The following is an 11,922-nucleotide window of genomic DNA, read 5'->3' as shown; positions in this document are numbered from 1 at the left end:
CTGTACAATTTTACAAGAAACAAACAAAAACCCAACAAAAGAATAAATAAAATACATTGGAAGCTGCAAAGCTCAACTATGCCAGTTTATGGCTGAAGACCCAGGTGTCTGGCTGGCTTGGGAAGCGGGCTGGTCTTTTTTTTTTTTTTTTTTTTTTTTTAAGTGTATTTCACACAACGAGGATAAAAAGACATCCAGAAAAATTCAAGCGTGCCCAGAAACGCAGCGTCTTTTATTGAGGGCCTCCCACACCAGCGTGAATTCTGCCACAGTGCCACAGACGTCAATGCCAGCCTCAAGGCGGCTAGTGCTTAATTGGCTTTTATTTCTTACCAAAAGCTCAAAATCCAGCCAATTTTTGTACAGAAAGTTGAATGTCAAAAAGTCTAAAAAGTAGGAAATGTCCAGACTGATTTTGGGAAAAAAAAAATAATACTTTGGCATTCTGAATAATAGCATAATAAAATTTAAAACATTACCCTATTATCCAGTTTTATATTCAGAGTATGAAATCACTTTTTACAGTCCTCAAAACTGACAAATTTCACGAAGAGTTAAGTCTCTCTGAACCGATGGCACAGGGCAAAGACCCCCCCTCCCACCCCCCCGACACACGCACAAAACCATAAAGCTCACCGTACGAAGTATGTGCTTTTTCTATATATTTATTACAGGTACAACAGAGGTCTTCATAAATAGTTGCATAAAATGTTAAAGCCACAACATTGCACATGATATGAAATAAAACCAAAAAAACCCCAATGAGTGCATTTACAGTATTTTCATCTGACTGTATACTGCTCAACAATCTGATTGACGGCTTGGGGGTGGGACATGTGGGGAGGGGCAGAGGGGGCAGGAGCCAACCCGATGTCCCCGGTGGGTGGGCGGACCCCTTGGACCCCCAAAGGAAGCCCCAGGCGGGAGGCGGGGAGCAGGGTGGGGGGGGAAGGTGGCGGGGTGGGGGGTGGGGGGAGGACAGACCGAAGGCAGGACCAGTCTTATATACAAGTAAGGCCTACATTTCATCAGAGCAAAACGATTCATTCTATTTTTATGCAAAAGTTTGAGGTTGAATGCACGTTTCAGAAGCCTAGTCTGGCGTCGGGGCCAGAGGCACACAGACCAGGCAGCTGGAAAAGCTCAGAGCCAGGGGGACCCCGAGCCGCACGAGGCCACGGAGACGGCCGCCGCTGGGGCGGGGGTCTTCCCCAGAGGTGTCCAGTAATCTCTGTTTTGTTCGTTAACACCAGTGGTTGAACATAGGCATTTCGCTTCCTTGAAGAAATCCTGGAAAATGTTAAATTTGCAAAATTCTACTCATGTTCGTTTAAAAAATTTTCTTTTTATTTTTATTTTTTGCAGAAACCTGAATAAAAGACTGTGACACGGCAATGCTGTCTCCGCCCTCGCAGAGTGTTCGAGAAGGTCCTCCACCCCAGCACAGCGTGCAGCCCGAGTCCCAGGCACTGCCGAGCACAGCTCACTCGGAATGCAATTTCACACGATGAACGTACGGCAGCTGATCGGTTATGTCGGTTTGCGTTTCTCTCCAAAATCCAGGTGAACAGCTGATTGGCAGGTGAAAGAGAATGAGAAAGGACTTCAGGACAGGTCAGACTCTAGGCAGAAGCCTGCTCTGTAAGAAGGTTTTAATGCTCCGAATCGGTCGAACGTCGTTCTGGTGTTTCCGCCGCTCAATGAAGGAGGTCAGTCTGGACGTGTCGAGGACGCCCGCGCCTTTGCCGTGGCCATGGCCGTGGCCCGCCTGCAGCCACTGCTCCTGGAGGGCCAGCGCAGCCGAGGGACGCTTGGCAGGGTCCTCGTGCAGGAGGAAACACACGAAGTCCTTGGCCCTCTGGCTCACTCCTTGGAAGTAGTCATCTGGGAAACTGAAGTCCAGCCGGCAAATGTTCAGGCAGGTCTCTTCCACGCTGTCGTCCAGGAAGGGGGACACGCCGCTGAGAAGCACATAGGCCAGCACTCCAACACTCCACGTGTCCGAGGTCAGGGAGACCGGGTTCCCCAGGATGATTTCGGGGGCTGCGAATTCGGGGTTCCCCAGTAACTGGTGGATGTGGTAGGTCGTGTTGAGTTGGACAGCATCTCCAAAGTCAGCTAGTTTGATGGTTGGCTTGGCTAAACTCTGATCCACTAGGATGTTTTCGGGCTAGGAGACAGGACAAGACAACCGTCATCCACTCCAGCAACCCCAATCTCAAGCTGAGGTGCGAGGCTCACCGGGAACCTACGAGGTCGACTGGCACCGACCGTCCACGTGCGAAACAGGACAGAGCCCTCGGGAGGAGGACAGAGAGCCAACACAGAGGAGAAGCCGCCCTGACTTCTCCGGAACTTTCGCGCGCAGCTGCCGTGGTAAACAGTGCCGGTGAGCGAAGCCGGGAATCACCTCCCGCCCGGCGGTGGCAGCAGCGACCCTCCACCTCCCGCCTCCGCCTCCGCCACCCTGGCTCCAGCCCCACCCCGACCCAGCAACACCCACAGGAACCCCGTGGAATCGCAAGAAATGTCTGAAGACCTCATACGTTTACCTGGTACTTTATTGCTTGTGTATATCCAACATTTAAATACCAGAGATTAGAAGTCACTGCCCCCACCTCCCGCCCCTGTGTCGGTCCCCAGTCCCCGCGGGCTCATGGCCTGGCTTCAGAGGACAGGCCAAGCGTGGGCTCTGCATCCCGCGTGGCCGCGCTGGGGTCCCTTGGCTTTCCCGGCCCCGGGTCCCCACTAACCTTTAGGTCCAGGTGTGCTATCCTGCAGTTGTGAAGGTAACGGACGGCTTCCAGAACCTCCCCCAGATACGCCCTGATCTTCCCCTCCGTGAGGTGTCCCCATCGCACCACACATTCCAGGAGCCGTCCCTGGTCAGCCCTGCAGAGGGAGGAATGCGCGTTACGGTGCGGGTCGGTCGCTTGAGACCCGGCTCCTGCCGTATACGCGTCACCTCCGTGCCCCGTTGTCACCGTCCTGTCAGCTTTTGGGGATCATACCTCTACCTGAAGGCAGGATGGGATCAAGAGGGCGGTTTCTTTTTAAGCTCACTGTGGAGGCACAAGGGGGGAACAAGGCATCTGGACCCACAGAGGGAACTGGGAGGTGATGATGGGTGCACCCAGCCTCCCCAACCCCACCCCCAGCAGGCTTGAGTCAAAGCCTGCCCCTTGGATGTGAGCACCAGACCTGGGCGAGCTGCCTGGCAGTGCCTGGCACACAGCAGGTGCTCTGCAGGTAGCTGCCGGAGGAGGCGATAATGTGAGACCACCTCCCCAAGCCTTAGTCTCGTCATCTGGAAAATGGGTCATGTGATGGCTGAACGAGAGAACGTTAAGACAGACACAATACAGTGAGGGCTTCACGTTGGACTCAAAGTCTTCCTACTGTGAAATGACTTTTAACGTTTAAAAAACACCTATACAGAGCTGCCCTGTGCCAGGGACTAAGTGCTTTCTATCAATTCACTTAATCCTCACAACTCTCTGGGAAGAGTCCCATTTTACAGATGAGGAAACGGAGGCACAGAGAAGGTATGTAACTTTCCCAAGGTCACACAGCTCATAAGGGAGGGCTAGACTTGCAGTGAGGTGGTCTGGCCCCGGCCTCCCTGAACCCTGGGCTAGGCTGCCCTCTTTGCAGAACAGATCTTTACGGAAAGATCAGCCACTTGTTTGGTAATGTCGAGTAAGCAAGGGAACTTTGGTAGTAAGTAGCTTGTTATGAAAATTAACCCTATTAACAGCAATGATGAGGCCAAACCATTTAGTTTCCAGTGAAAAGAAATGACAGCTGAATGCACTGAAAATGTAAACCAGAAACCGAGGTCTTGCAGGAGATTTTTGACAAGGACTCTGGGACTCGCTCTCTTGTTGAAACTCCCTGGGGAAGATGAGCAGAGGCTTTTAGTCACCAAGCTTCTAGAGCCAGAAAGCACCTTCCCCGGTGCTGAGGGCCCACAGGGGCCAGGCCTCTGCCTGGACATGGTTTTAGCCCCGTAACGATCCTTCAAGTAGCTGAGAGTCCACGGGAGCTGAGGTCGAGACATGAGCCCCAGGTCCACTGAGCTGTCCTTCGCACACGATGGCCAGCCTTGGGGGCGGCTGGGGAGGGCGGAGCCCCTTCCTGCTCCCTCCACCATCTGGGAGGTTTGCCAGTCCGGAGAGAGGGCTGAACAGGCCCACAGAGATGTTCCGGCGGGAGCCCTGGGCGGGGACACCCTGGAAACATCCCCTCCCCGGGCTCGGCGGGGAGCGAGGCTGAGGCTCGACCTGGCGCCGAGGGCCCTGCAGCAGCTGCACCTGCGGAGGCTGTGACGCGGAGGCACTTCCAGACTCTTTACGGATGTGACCAGTGGGATGGCGGGTGCGGGGCCTCAAGGGAGTCCCCGCGAGCGGGGAGCTCAGGTCCCTGTGACGGCGCCCCGCGCGGCTCCACGGCTGGTCCTCCTGCCAGGCCTGCTCTTCCCAACAACGTGTCAAGCACTAGGAAATGGCACAGAAGACGGTGCTCTGGCCGATGGAAACGAACTCACGAATCCAAGTAAATGTATGAAATGACTCCCCCTGAAAAGGAGGACTAGGAATTTCAACAAAGCTGCATGACGAGGTGTCTCAGAGAGACCAGAATGTTCTAAGGGCAGGGCTTCTCAACCCGGTGTTACTGATACTTTGGGACAACGGTCCTCTGTTGCAGGGCCGCCCTGTGCCCTGCGGGACGGCGAGCTGTGACCAGCAAAACGTCTGCAGACTTTGCCAAATGTCCCCTAGGGGGCAACACGTCCCCAGGCTGAGGCCCCCTGCTCTTGGGTCAGAGGTCTCACACTTTATCTTTAAACGACACAAATGTCCCCTGAGATGGCACACGGGCCCCAGTAAGTACCACGGGGACCACCCCACTCCAGAGGGTGCACCTACGCTCCCACTCTAATCACCCTTGGAGGGGCAGGACGGGCCCCAGGGCAGAGCTGGATGCTGAAGCGCCAGACACAAGCAGGTCTCGGCCGGCCCACTGCAGGCGCCCACCAGCCGGGCTGGCCCCGCTGGGCAGACACATGGGACCAGGTCAGCCTGAGAGCACCAGCAGGGGTGTGGCCTGCAGGGGCCTGGCCTCTCGGGACCTTTGGGAACCAGGGGGCATCTCCAGGTTGGCTCAGACCCCCGAGGGAGCCTGGGTGGGGAGCATTTTAATGCTAGGTTTGTGCTTCCTTGTCAGGCAGCTAATACTTCCCTCTAGCATTGCTGGAAGGCTCTAGAACTGTGCTCTCTGAGAGCAGACGTGTTGTTTTAGAAATTCTGTGAATCCTAAAATCCTGATTTCTATACTTCTTAGAGAATAAGCAGCAAGACCACTTGGAGTTGAGGCCGAGCGCTAGAAAGAGGAGAGGCAGCTGGCGTGTACGCACATTTCCAGAACCAGGACGTAGCTGGTGGAGGTCTCGAAGGTGTCGAGGAGGCCAACGAGCAGCGGGTGCTGGAGGTTCTGCAGGATTCCAAGCTCGTGGGTGACCTGGTCGCGCTTCATCAACTTCTTGTTCACAAACTTAGTGGCCACTGCTCGTTTGGTGCCTTTCTGATCGCATTTCTTAACGACAGAGAATCTGCCCCTGGAAGATAGGTGGAGAAGATCATTTTCAGAGGACTCTGAGCGTGTCATGGAGAAAATACTCTTTTTTGTTGTTGTTGTTGTACGCCGGCCTCTCACCGCTGTGGCCTCTCCCGTTGCGGAGTACGGGCTTCGGACGCGCAGGCCGAGCGGCCACGGCTCACGGGCCCAGCCGCTCCGCGGCACGTGGGATCCTCCCGGACTGGGGCACGAACCCGTGTCCCCTGCATCGGCAGGCGGACTCGCAACCACTGCGCCACCAGGGAAGCCCAGAAAAGACTCTTTTAACCAGGCAGCCTCCCCAGCTGGTGGTCCTGCTCTCCCCGGCCACCAGCGAGGGGGCTGCAGCCACGCGATGGCCCCAAGGAAGCCTGCCTGTGCCTGTGCCTGTCCTGTCTGCTCCCCTCCCCGCGGGGGGCTCCGTCTGGCTAAGGACAGCCACGTGACTGCCTCCTGCCGCTGAATGGGGCAGCAGTGACATCGCGAGATTTCCCAGGTGGCCTCCACCCTGCTCTCATGGAAACCTGGTCACGTGAAGAAGCTTAGAACGGACTACTAGGTGGCTCCTGTGCACCCCATGCTCCCCACCTCGGACGGGAGCGTCTACTGTCATCACCGCGTCTGCCTTGCCGCTGCAGGATGTGAGTCGGGGGGCTGCTAACTCATCTCTAGTTTGTGGTCTCCGGAGCTGCACCCAGCGAACCACATCCAGGAAGCCTCGGCTGCACCTCGACTGGATCCGGATAACAAGATCCTGGACCTCAAGCCTGAGCCGGCTGCCGCGGTGGGATGAGGTTCGGGGGCTGGGGGGTGCAGACCGCGGGGAGGAAGGTGGGCATGCTGCTTTGCCCCTCCTCCCACGGGCGGGCAGAGTGCCTTCCTCCTCCCTCGAATCTGGGCTGGCGGGTGGCTGTTTGCGTCCGTAGAGGTAGAGCGTGGACAAGGTGTGGTTGTTAATTTCTGAAGCTGGGCCCTGAGCGGCTGCAGCCTCCGGTTCTCCTCTCCCGGGCGGCGACTGCCATCACACGAGGAGGCCCAGGGTGAACGTCCATGCGGGGAGAGGCCACAGACACGCGGGTGAGGCACGGGGTGCCAGCTGGCCGAGCCCAGGAGGGACCGAGAGAAAAACTGTCCGGTCAGTGGCACGTTGCACAAAGTGATACATCTCTGCTGCTCCGGACAGCAGGGCTGAGCCTCGTGCAGCGACAGATGACTGACGGGCGCGTCGGGCTGATCCGCACAGGCGTGTGCACGGATCCCTGGAGCCAGCGGACCCAGGAATGGCCACCGGAGTGTACGAGGCTGCTGCTGGGGGTGGGGGGTGGGGGGGCGTCTTGGAAAGCTTTCTAACGGGGACAAGCTCAGCTGTCACGCTTCTGACCTTCTTCCTGCCCTGCGGGACGCGACATGAGGCGTGGCTGAGTGCCATGCCACCTCAGAAGGAGCAGGGCGACCGAGGGCGCCGCCGAGCCACCGCCTGAGCCCTGGCTGCCGTCCGGAGAGGAGCAGCCCCTCTCTGTCGAAGCCCCCCTCCTGGTCTACGCAGGGGGACCCTAAATCTCCAGGCACAGCCGAGACCTGAAGGGCACGCGCAGCCCCTCTCAACTGGGTTCCAGAGGAGAATAATGTCCCAGGAGAAGGGGTGTGAGTGGCTCTCCCCTGGATTCTCCCAAGAATGGGGTGCAGCTAGTGCCGCCCCGGACACAGAGCAGGAGTGAAGTCATCGCATCGCCGGACGGCTCACGGTATTAAGCCTTAATTCTCTCTTGGAACCTGCGCTGGAAATCTCCTCCTCACTTCCTCAGTGTTTAACACCAACAGGCGATTACAGGTTCCGTTTCAGACGTAACACATCTAACTTCCAAGTGCTGGCAGAATCCGCCATTGAACTTTCTCTGTGGGCTCCTACAGGGTTCTGTCTCTCGCTCTGCGACCTCGGGAGGGGCTCCGGGTTTTCCACCGTACCTGCCAAGCTCAGCCACTTCGCTGTAGAAGCAGTCAAAATTGTCTTTCCAGGTCACCATGACGCCGTCACTCCCTGGACCTGCAAGACAGGCGGCATCTCCCTGAGCCTGGTGCACGGGGCGCCTCTCGGGGAAGGAGACCAGAGCCCTGCCCCGTCCAACGCGGCAGCTGCCCGGGCTGCTGAGCGTCTGAACGGAGGCTCGCGGAAGTGGAGACGCGCCAGAAGTATAACATCCAGACTGCGCTGGCACTTAGTGTGAGACAAAGGTGGATTTATGTGACAGAAATAAACACACACTTGCTTTTCCGTTATTTTCCCATTTGCATTGCCGTGAGACCATTCCTACGAACAGCCTTCTGTCTCCCTAAGGTCCCTGGCTTTCACCAGTGATTTGTTAAAAAAAAAAAAAAAAAAAATCACCTCTATACTTTTTGTGACATCTTTTAAAAATTAGAACATTGGTGATTCTCTACTGTCAAATTCAAAATTATCTTCCCTTCCTGAGCTGTGATCCAAAAACCAGAACCCTTTCCTTCTTTGACTTATGAGGTTAAAATATATGGGATTAAGATATACAGCATAAAAACTTCTAAAGACAATTCTGTTTACTGTCTACACACAGGGCACTCCTGGACTCAATTCATCTTTTAGTCCTTTTATTTGTTTACTTACCATAGTTTTAAAACATTGGTTTTATTTAATTTATTTAACTTATTTTAGTTCTCTAACTGTCATTCTAGGAGACCGCATCCTATACCTGGTGCAGCCGGAGGACCCAGGAGAAGTCTCGGCGGCCCTGGACCGCACAGCTGGCACAGCTGGCCTCCTGTGAAATGGTAGCTGGAAATCAGCCAGCATGTGCTGCTCACTAAGCATCTACATACGTCAAGCGCATCTACAGTAAATTCTAAAAGGCCTAAGATATGAGTTCTGCGGGCAGCAGCTCAGGGTTTAGCTGAGGAGAGAGACCAGACCTTGCTGGGCACGGAGAGAGCAAGGGCTTTTGTCCCACCGGGGCTGCCCTGCGCTCACGGAAGGGCTGGGAGGACACGCCCTCTGGAAGGGCTGTTACGGTCTAGGACGGGTACAGGGCCTGCTCGGGGCTCACCCACACTCCCATCTTTCCTTTCTTTTCATTCTATTCTACACGAGACTGACTGAGAATAGCTTCTCTTAGAGCTAAAGCATCAACTGAACAATCGGACAAGTGAGAAGTTGGAGACGAGAATGTGTTTTGTCCCACCTGGAGGTTGGACCAGAGGCTCACATGCTCAGTGGCCGTGGGCAGAAGCCCTCGCCTTGCGCCTCCCCTGCCCGAGGGCACCCACTCGGGTGTCCCAGAGGCTGGCCCGTTCCTTGCAGCCCCCGAGTGACAAGTCACATACCTCAGGCCTCGTCGAGAGTGTGCGGGGCTCGGGGTGCAGCTTACCTAGAACCCTCAGACTGGCTGAAGACGAGGCTGACCCCAGGTCGTTCACGGCGATGCATGTGTAGATGCCGTCGTCCTCGGTGGTCACGCCGACGATCTTCAGAGCGGCCTCTCCCAAGTCACTGCCACAGAGGAGGGCACACGGCGTTCAGAAAGGCTCAGCCCTCCCCGCCGCCAGCCCCCCGACCTCTCTCCTTCGGGGTCGCAGGAAATGAGGAGCTCAAATGCTGATGGGCAATTTCAAGCCTAGCCGCGCACCACGTATGACACCTTCCCTCACGGGAGCCGCCCCGGGGCCAGAGGTCACCCAGGGAATCGGCCGCGTCAGTCCCAGTGGAACGAGGTCGTGCTCACTGCCTGTGAAACTGACCCCCGAGGGGGGCTTCCCTCACCTGTAGGAGATGCTGTAGTGACCATCGCTGTTCAAGGTGTTGTGTTCAGGGCCCTTCCAGGTGACCGAGGCCTTGGGGCGGCCACAGACCCGACATCTAAGAACAACGGTCTCCCCTGTCTCACACGTGACCTCGCTCAAGGGAATGACGAATTCTGGGGGAACTGTGCGAGAAAGGAGTCAGTAATGCTGGTCACCCGGCCCCGCTTCTTGTGCCCACCGACCTCCCCCAACGAATGAACGAGATGCTGGCCAGGCCCAGAGCTCCACAGAAAACCCACGTCCACAGGCTACACCCGGGTGTCCTGAAATGCCCCGCAGACCTACCCTCTGAAGTCTACAAGAAAAAGAACAGAACTCACCGTCATAGATGTAGTTGGGATTGAGAAGCTGAAATGGAAAAAGCACACAGCTATTAACCAGATACGTGGGCTACTCTGCAATATACTGCTTCTATTCTAGGGCTACAGTTGTTGTTAAAAGACGAGAGGAAACAAGGCTTGGTTTGCCTGCGTATCAGTCAAAACTGACCACGTTCCGACTGCCTTTGAGTGCACTGGAAGGCTTCGTGTCACACAGATGTAGGAGAGGTTTTTCTTCCTACCCACAAGTGCACAAACGCTGCTCACACTCAGAGAGGTCCCTTTGACTCGTCCTACGGGCTGAGTCCAGCAGACCCCGAACCAACCCCTTCTGCAGAGTGGCCAGGGCCCTCACTCAGGGGCCTCGACTTCCCCTCAGGAGACGTTTCCTTTCTCCCCAGGCAAAACCTGCACAGGTTTAAGGCAATCTGATTACAGGAGTAAACTGGACTGAAGCACCCGCCGAGGGAATCTGCTGCAGCAGTGAACCTGCGTCTCGGTGTCTGGTCACTTCCCCTGCGGTCCGAGCCATAGCTGCTCTGTGCTCTGTCTGCTTCTGAGGTCCTAGTGTCTGCTCCCTCTGGGAATCCAGCAGCCTTCCTTGTAAGCTACACATGCGCCCGCTCAGGGGTTTACCCTATACCTGGTTCCTCGGAATACATATGCGTACCCGCGCCACACTGCCCATGAGAGCCCCCTGCAGAGCCCCGCGGCTCTGCTCACAGGGCAGACACAGATGGGCTGCTGCCAGGCAAGGCTGGGCGCCAGGTCCGCGACGGCTCCTCTGGGCCGGCACCAGCCCTGCGTGCTCCCCAAGGAGCACAGGTTCCTGGAGACACCCTTGCTCACCTTCACAGATACCTTGTTGCCGAGTCCTTCCCGAGATTTCCGATAACCGTTCTCTAACTTGCCTTCCCGTTTGCCGTCTTTATCTTTTTTCTCAGATTTTTTCCTTAAACGGAGTGCTGTGTGCCAAGATGTTGACTTCCTAGGGGGACCACAACACATTGTTAGTATTACGCCTTCCTGGTGTTCAGCAGACAATTCCTGAAAGCAAAAGAGAAAAGCGGACTGTCCGATTTACACAGATATAGGGTGACTGAGATTCCTTTAGAAACAGTGATCTCTGCGAAGGAAAACTTTTCTGCAATTCTCAATGACCAGAGATAAAAGCCAAGTTTCTTAAATCAAATTTTAAGGATTAAATATCAAGGTGTCTGTGATGGTTAATTTTACGTATAACTTGACTGGACCTAAATATTTGGTCAAACATCATTCTGGGTGTTTCCGGATGAGATGAACATTTTACTTTATTTTATTTTATTTTTTTTTTGCGGTACGCGGGCCTCTCACTGTTGTGGCCTCTCCCGTTGCAGAGCACAGGCTCCGGACGCGCAGGCTCAGCGGCCATGGCTCACGGGCCCAGCCGCTGCACGGCATGTGGGATCCTCCCGGACCGGGGCACAAACCCGCGTCCCCTGCATTGGCAGGCGGATTCTCAACCACTGCGCCACCAGGGAAGCCCGAGATGAACATTTTAATTGGTAGAGTGAGGCAGACTGCCCTCCATAGCGTGGGGGGCCTCATCCAATCAGTTGAAGGCCTGAGTCGAACAAAAAAAGACCAGCCTCCCTGAGCATGAGGGAATTCTCCAGCAGAATACCTTCAGACTTTTCCTGCACCCCTGGCTCTCCCGGGCCCCCAGTGCAGGTCTGGACTCACCAGTCTCCACAACTGTATGGTTACAATAACCACCCCCTGTTTCTCTGCTGAACTCTAATACAGGGCCTAAGAATATTTTTGAGGAAACAAAGTATAAAATGGGATTCTTGAACAATGTACTAGAATAAAATATCTCTGTGTATCAAGGAGAAACAGGACAAGGGGCCGTCATGGAAGATGGGCTCTTTGTAGCCTGAACTCAAGCCTGGACTCCCCATGGGGTGTAGGCGCTTAGCCCAGAGGTTTGGGGCAGTGCTGGAAGGCTCGCCAGTCTGGGCTGCAAACCAGCCAGGGGTGCTGCCATGCTTGGAGAGGAACGTGACCACCACCTGTGCCTTTGAGTCTGGTCTTTTGGGTTGAAGCCTCTGGAGGCTTAAAAATCACAGTTTTGCAGGCTTCCCTGGTGGCCCAGTGGTTGAGAGTCTGCCTGCCAATG

General features: G+C 55.5%; 1 protein-coding gene across 2 annotated transcripts in view; it reads right to left on the bottom strand.

Annotated features, from left to right (window-relative positions):
- Positions 1 to 649: 649 nt before the first annotated feature.
- The window catches only part of TRIO (trio Rho guanine nucleotide exchange factor), a 377,760-nt gene continuing 366,487 nt past the window's right edge, over positions 650 to 11,922 (bottom strand). For both annotated transcript variants that reach the window (XM_059062877.2, XM_059062882.2), the window contains exons 50-57: positions 10,614 to 10,752; positions 9,765 to 9,792; positions 9,404 to 9,566; positions 9,012 to 9,133; positions 7,582 to 7,660; positions 5,417 to 5,617; positions 2,754 to 2,892; positions 650 to 2,170 (exon numbers count right to left, since the gene is read on the bottom strand). In XM_059062877.2, coding sequence (XP_058918860.1) covers positions 1,616 to 2,170; positions 2,754 to 2,892; positions 5,417 to 5,617; positions 7,582 to 7,660; positions 9,012 to 9,133; positions 9,404 to 9,566; positions 9,765 to 9,792; positions 10,614 to 10,752 — 1,426 coding nt within the window. In that variant the 3' untranslated portion in view covers positions 650 to 1,615. The remainder of the gene's footprint in view (positions 2,171 to 2,753; positions 2,893 to 5,416; positions 5,618 to 7,581; positions 7,661 to 9,011; positions 9,134 to 9,403; positions 9,567 to 9,764; positions 9,793 to 10,613; positions 10,753 to 11,922) is intronic.

This window comes from Kogia breviceps, chromosome 4 (genome assembly GCF_026419965.1).
Source record: "Kogia breviceps isolate mKogBre1 chromosome 4, mKogBre1 haplotype 1, whole genome shotgun sequence".
Taxonomy (NCBI): domain Eukaryota; kingdom Metazoa; phylum Chordata; class Mammalia; order Artiodactyla; family Physeteridae; genus Kogia; species Kogia breviceps.
This window is presented reverse-complemented; position numbering and strand designations above follow the sequence as displayed.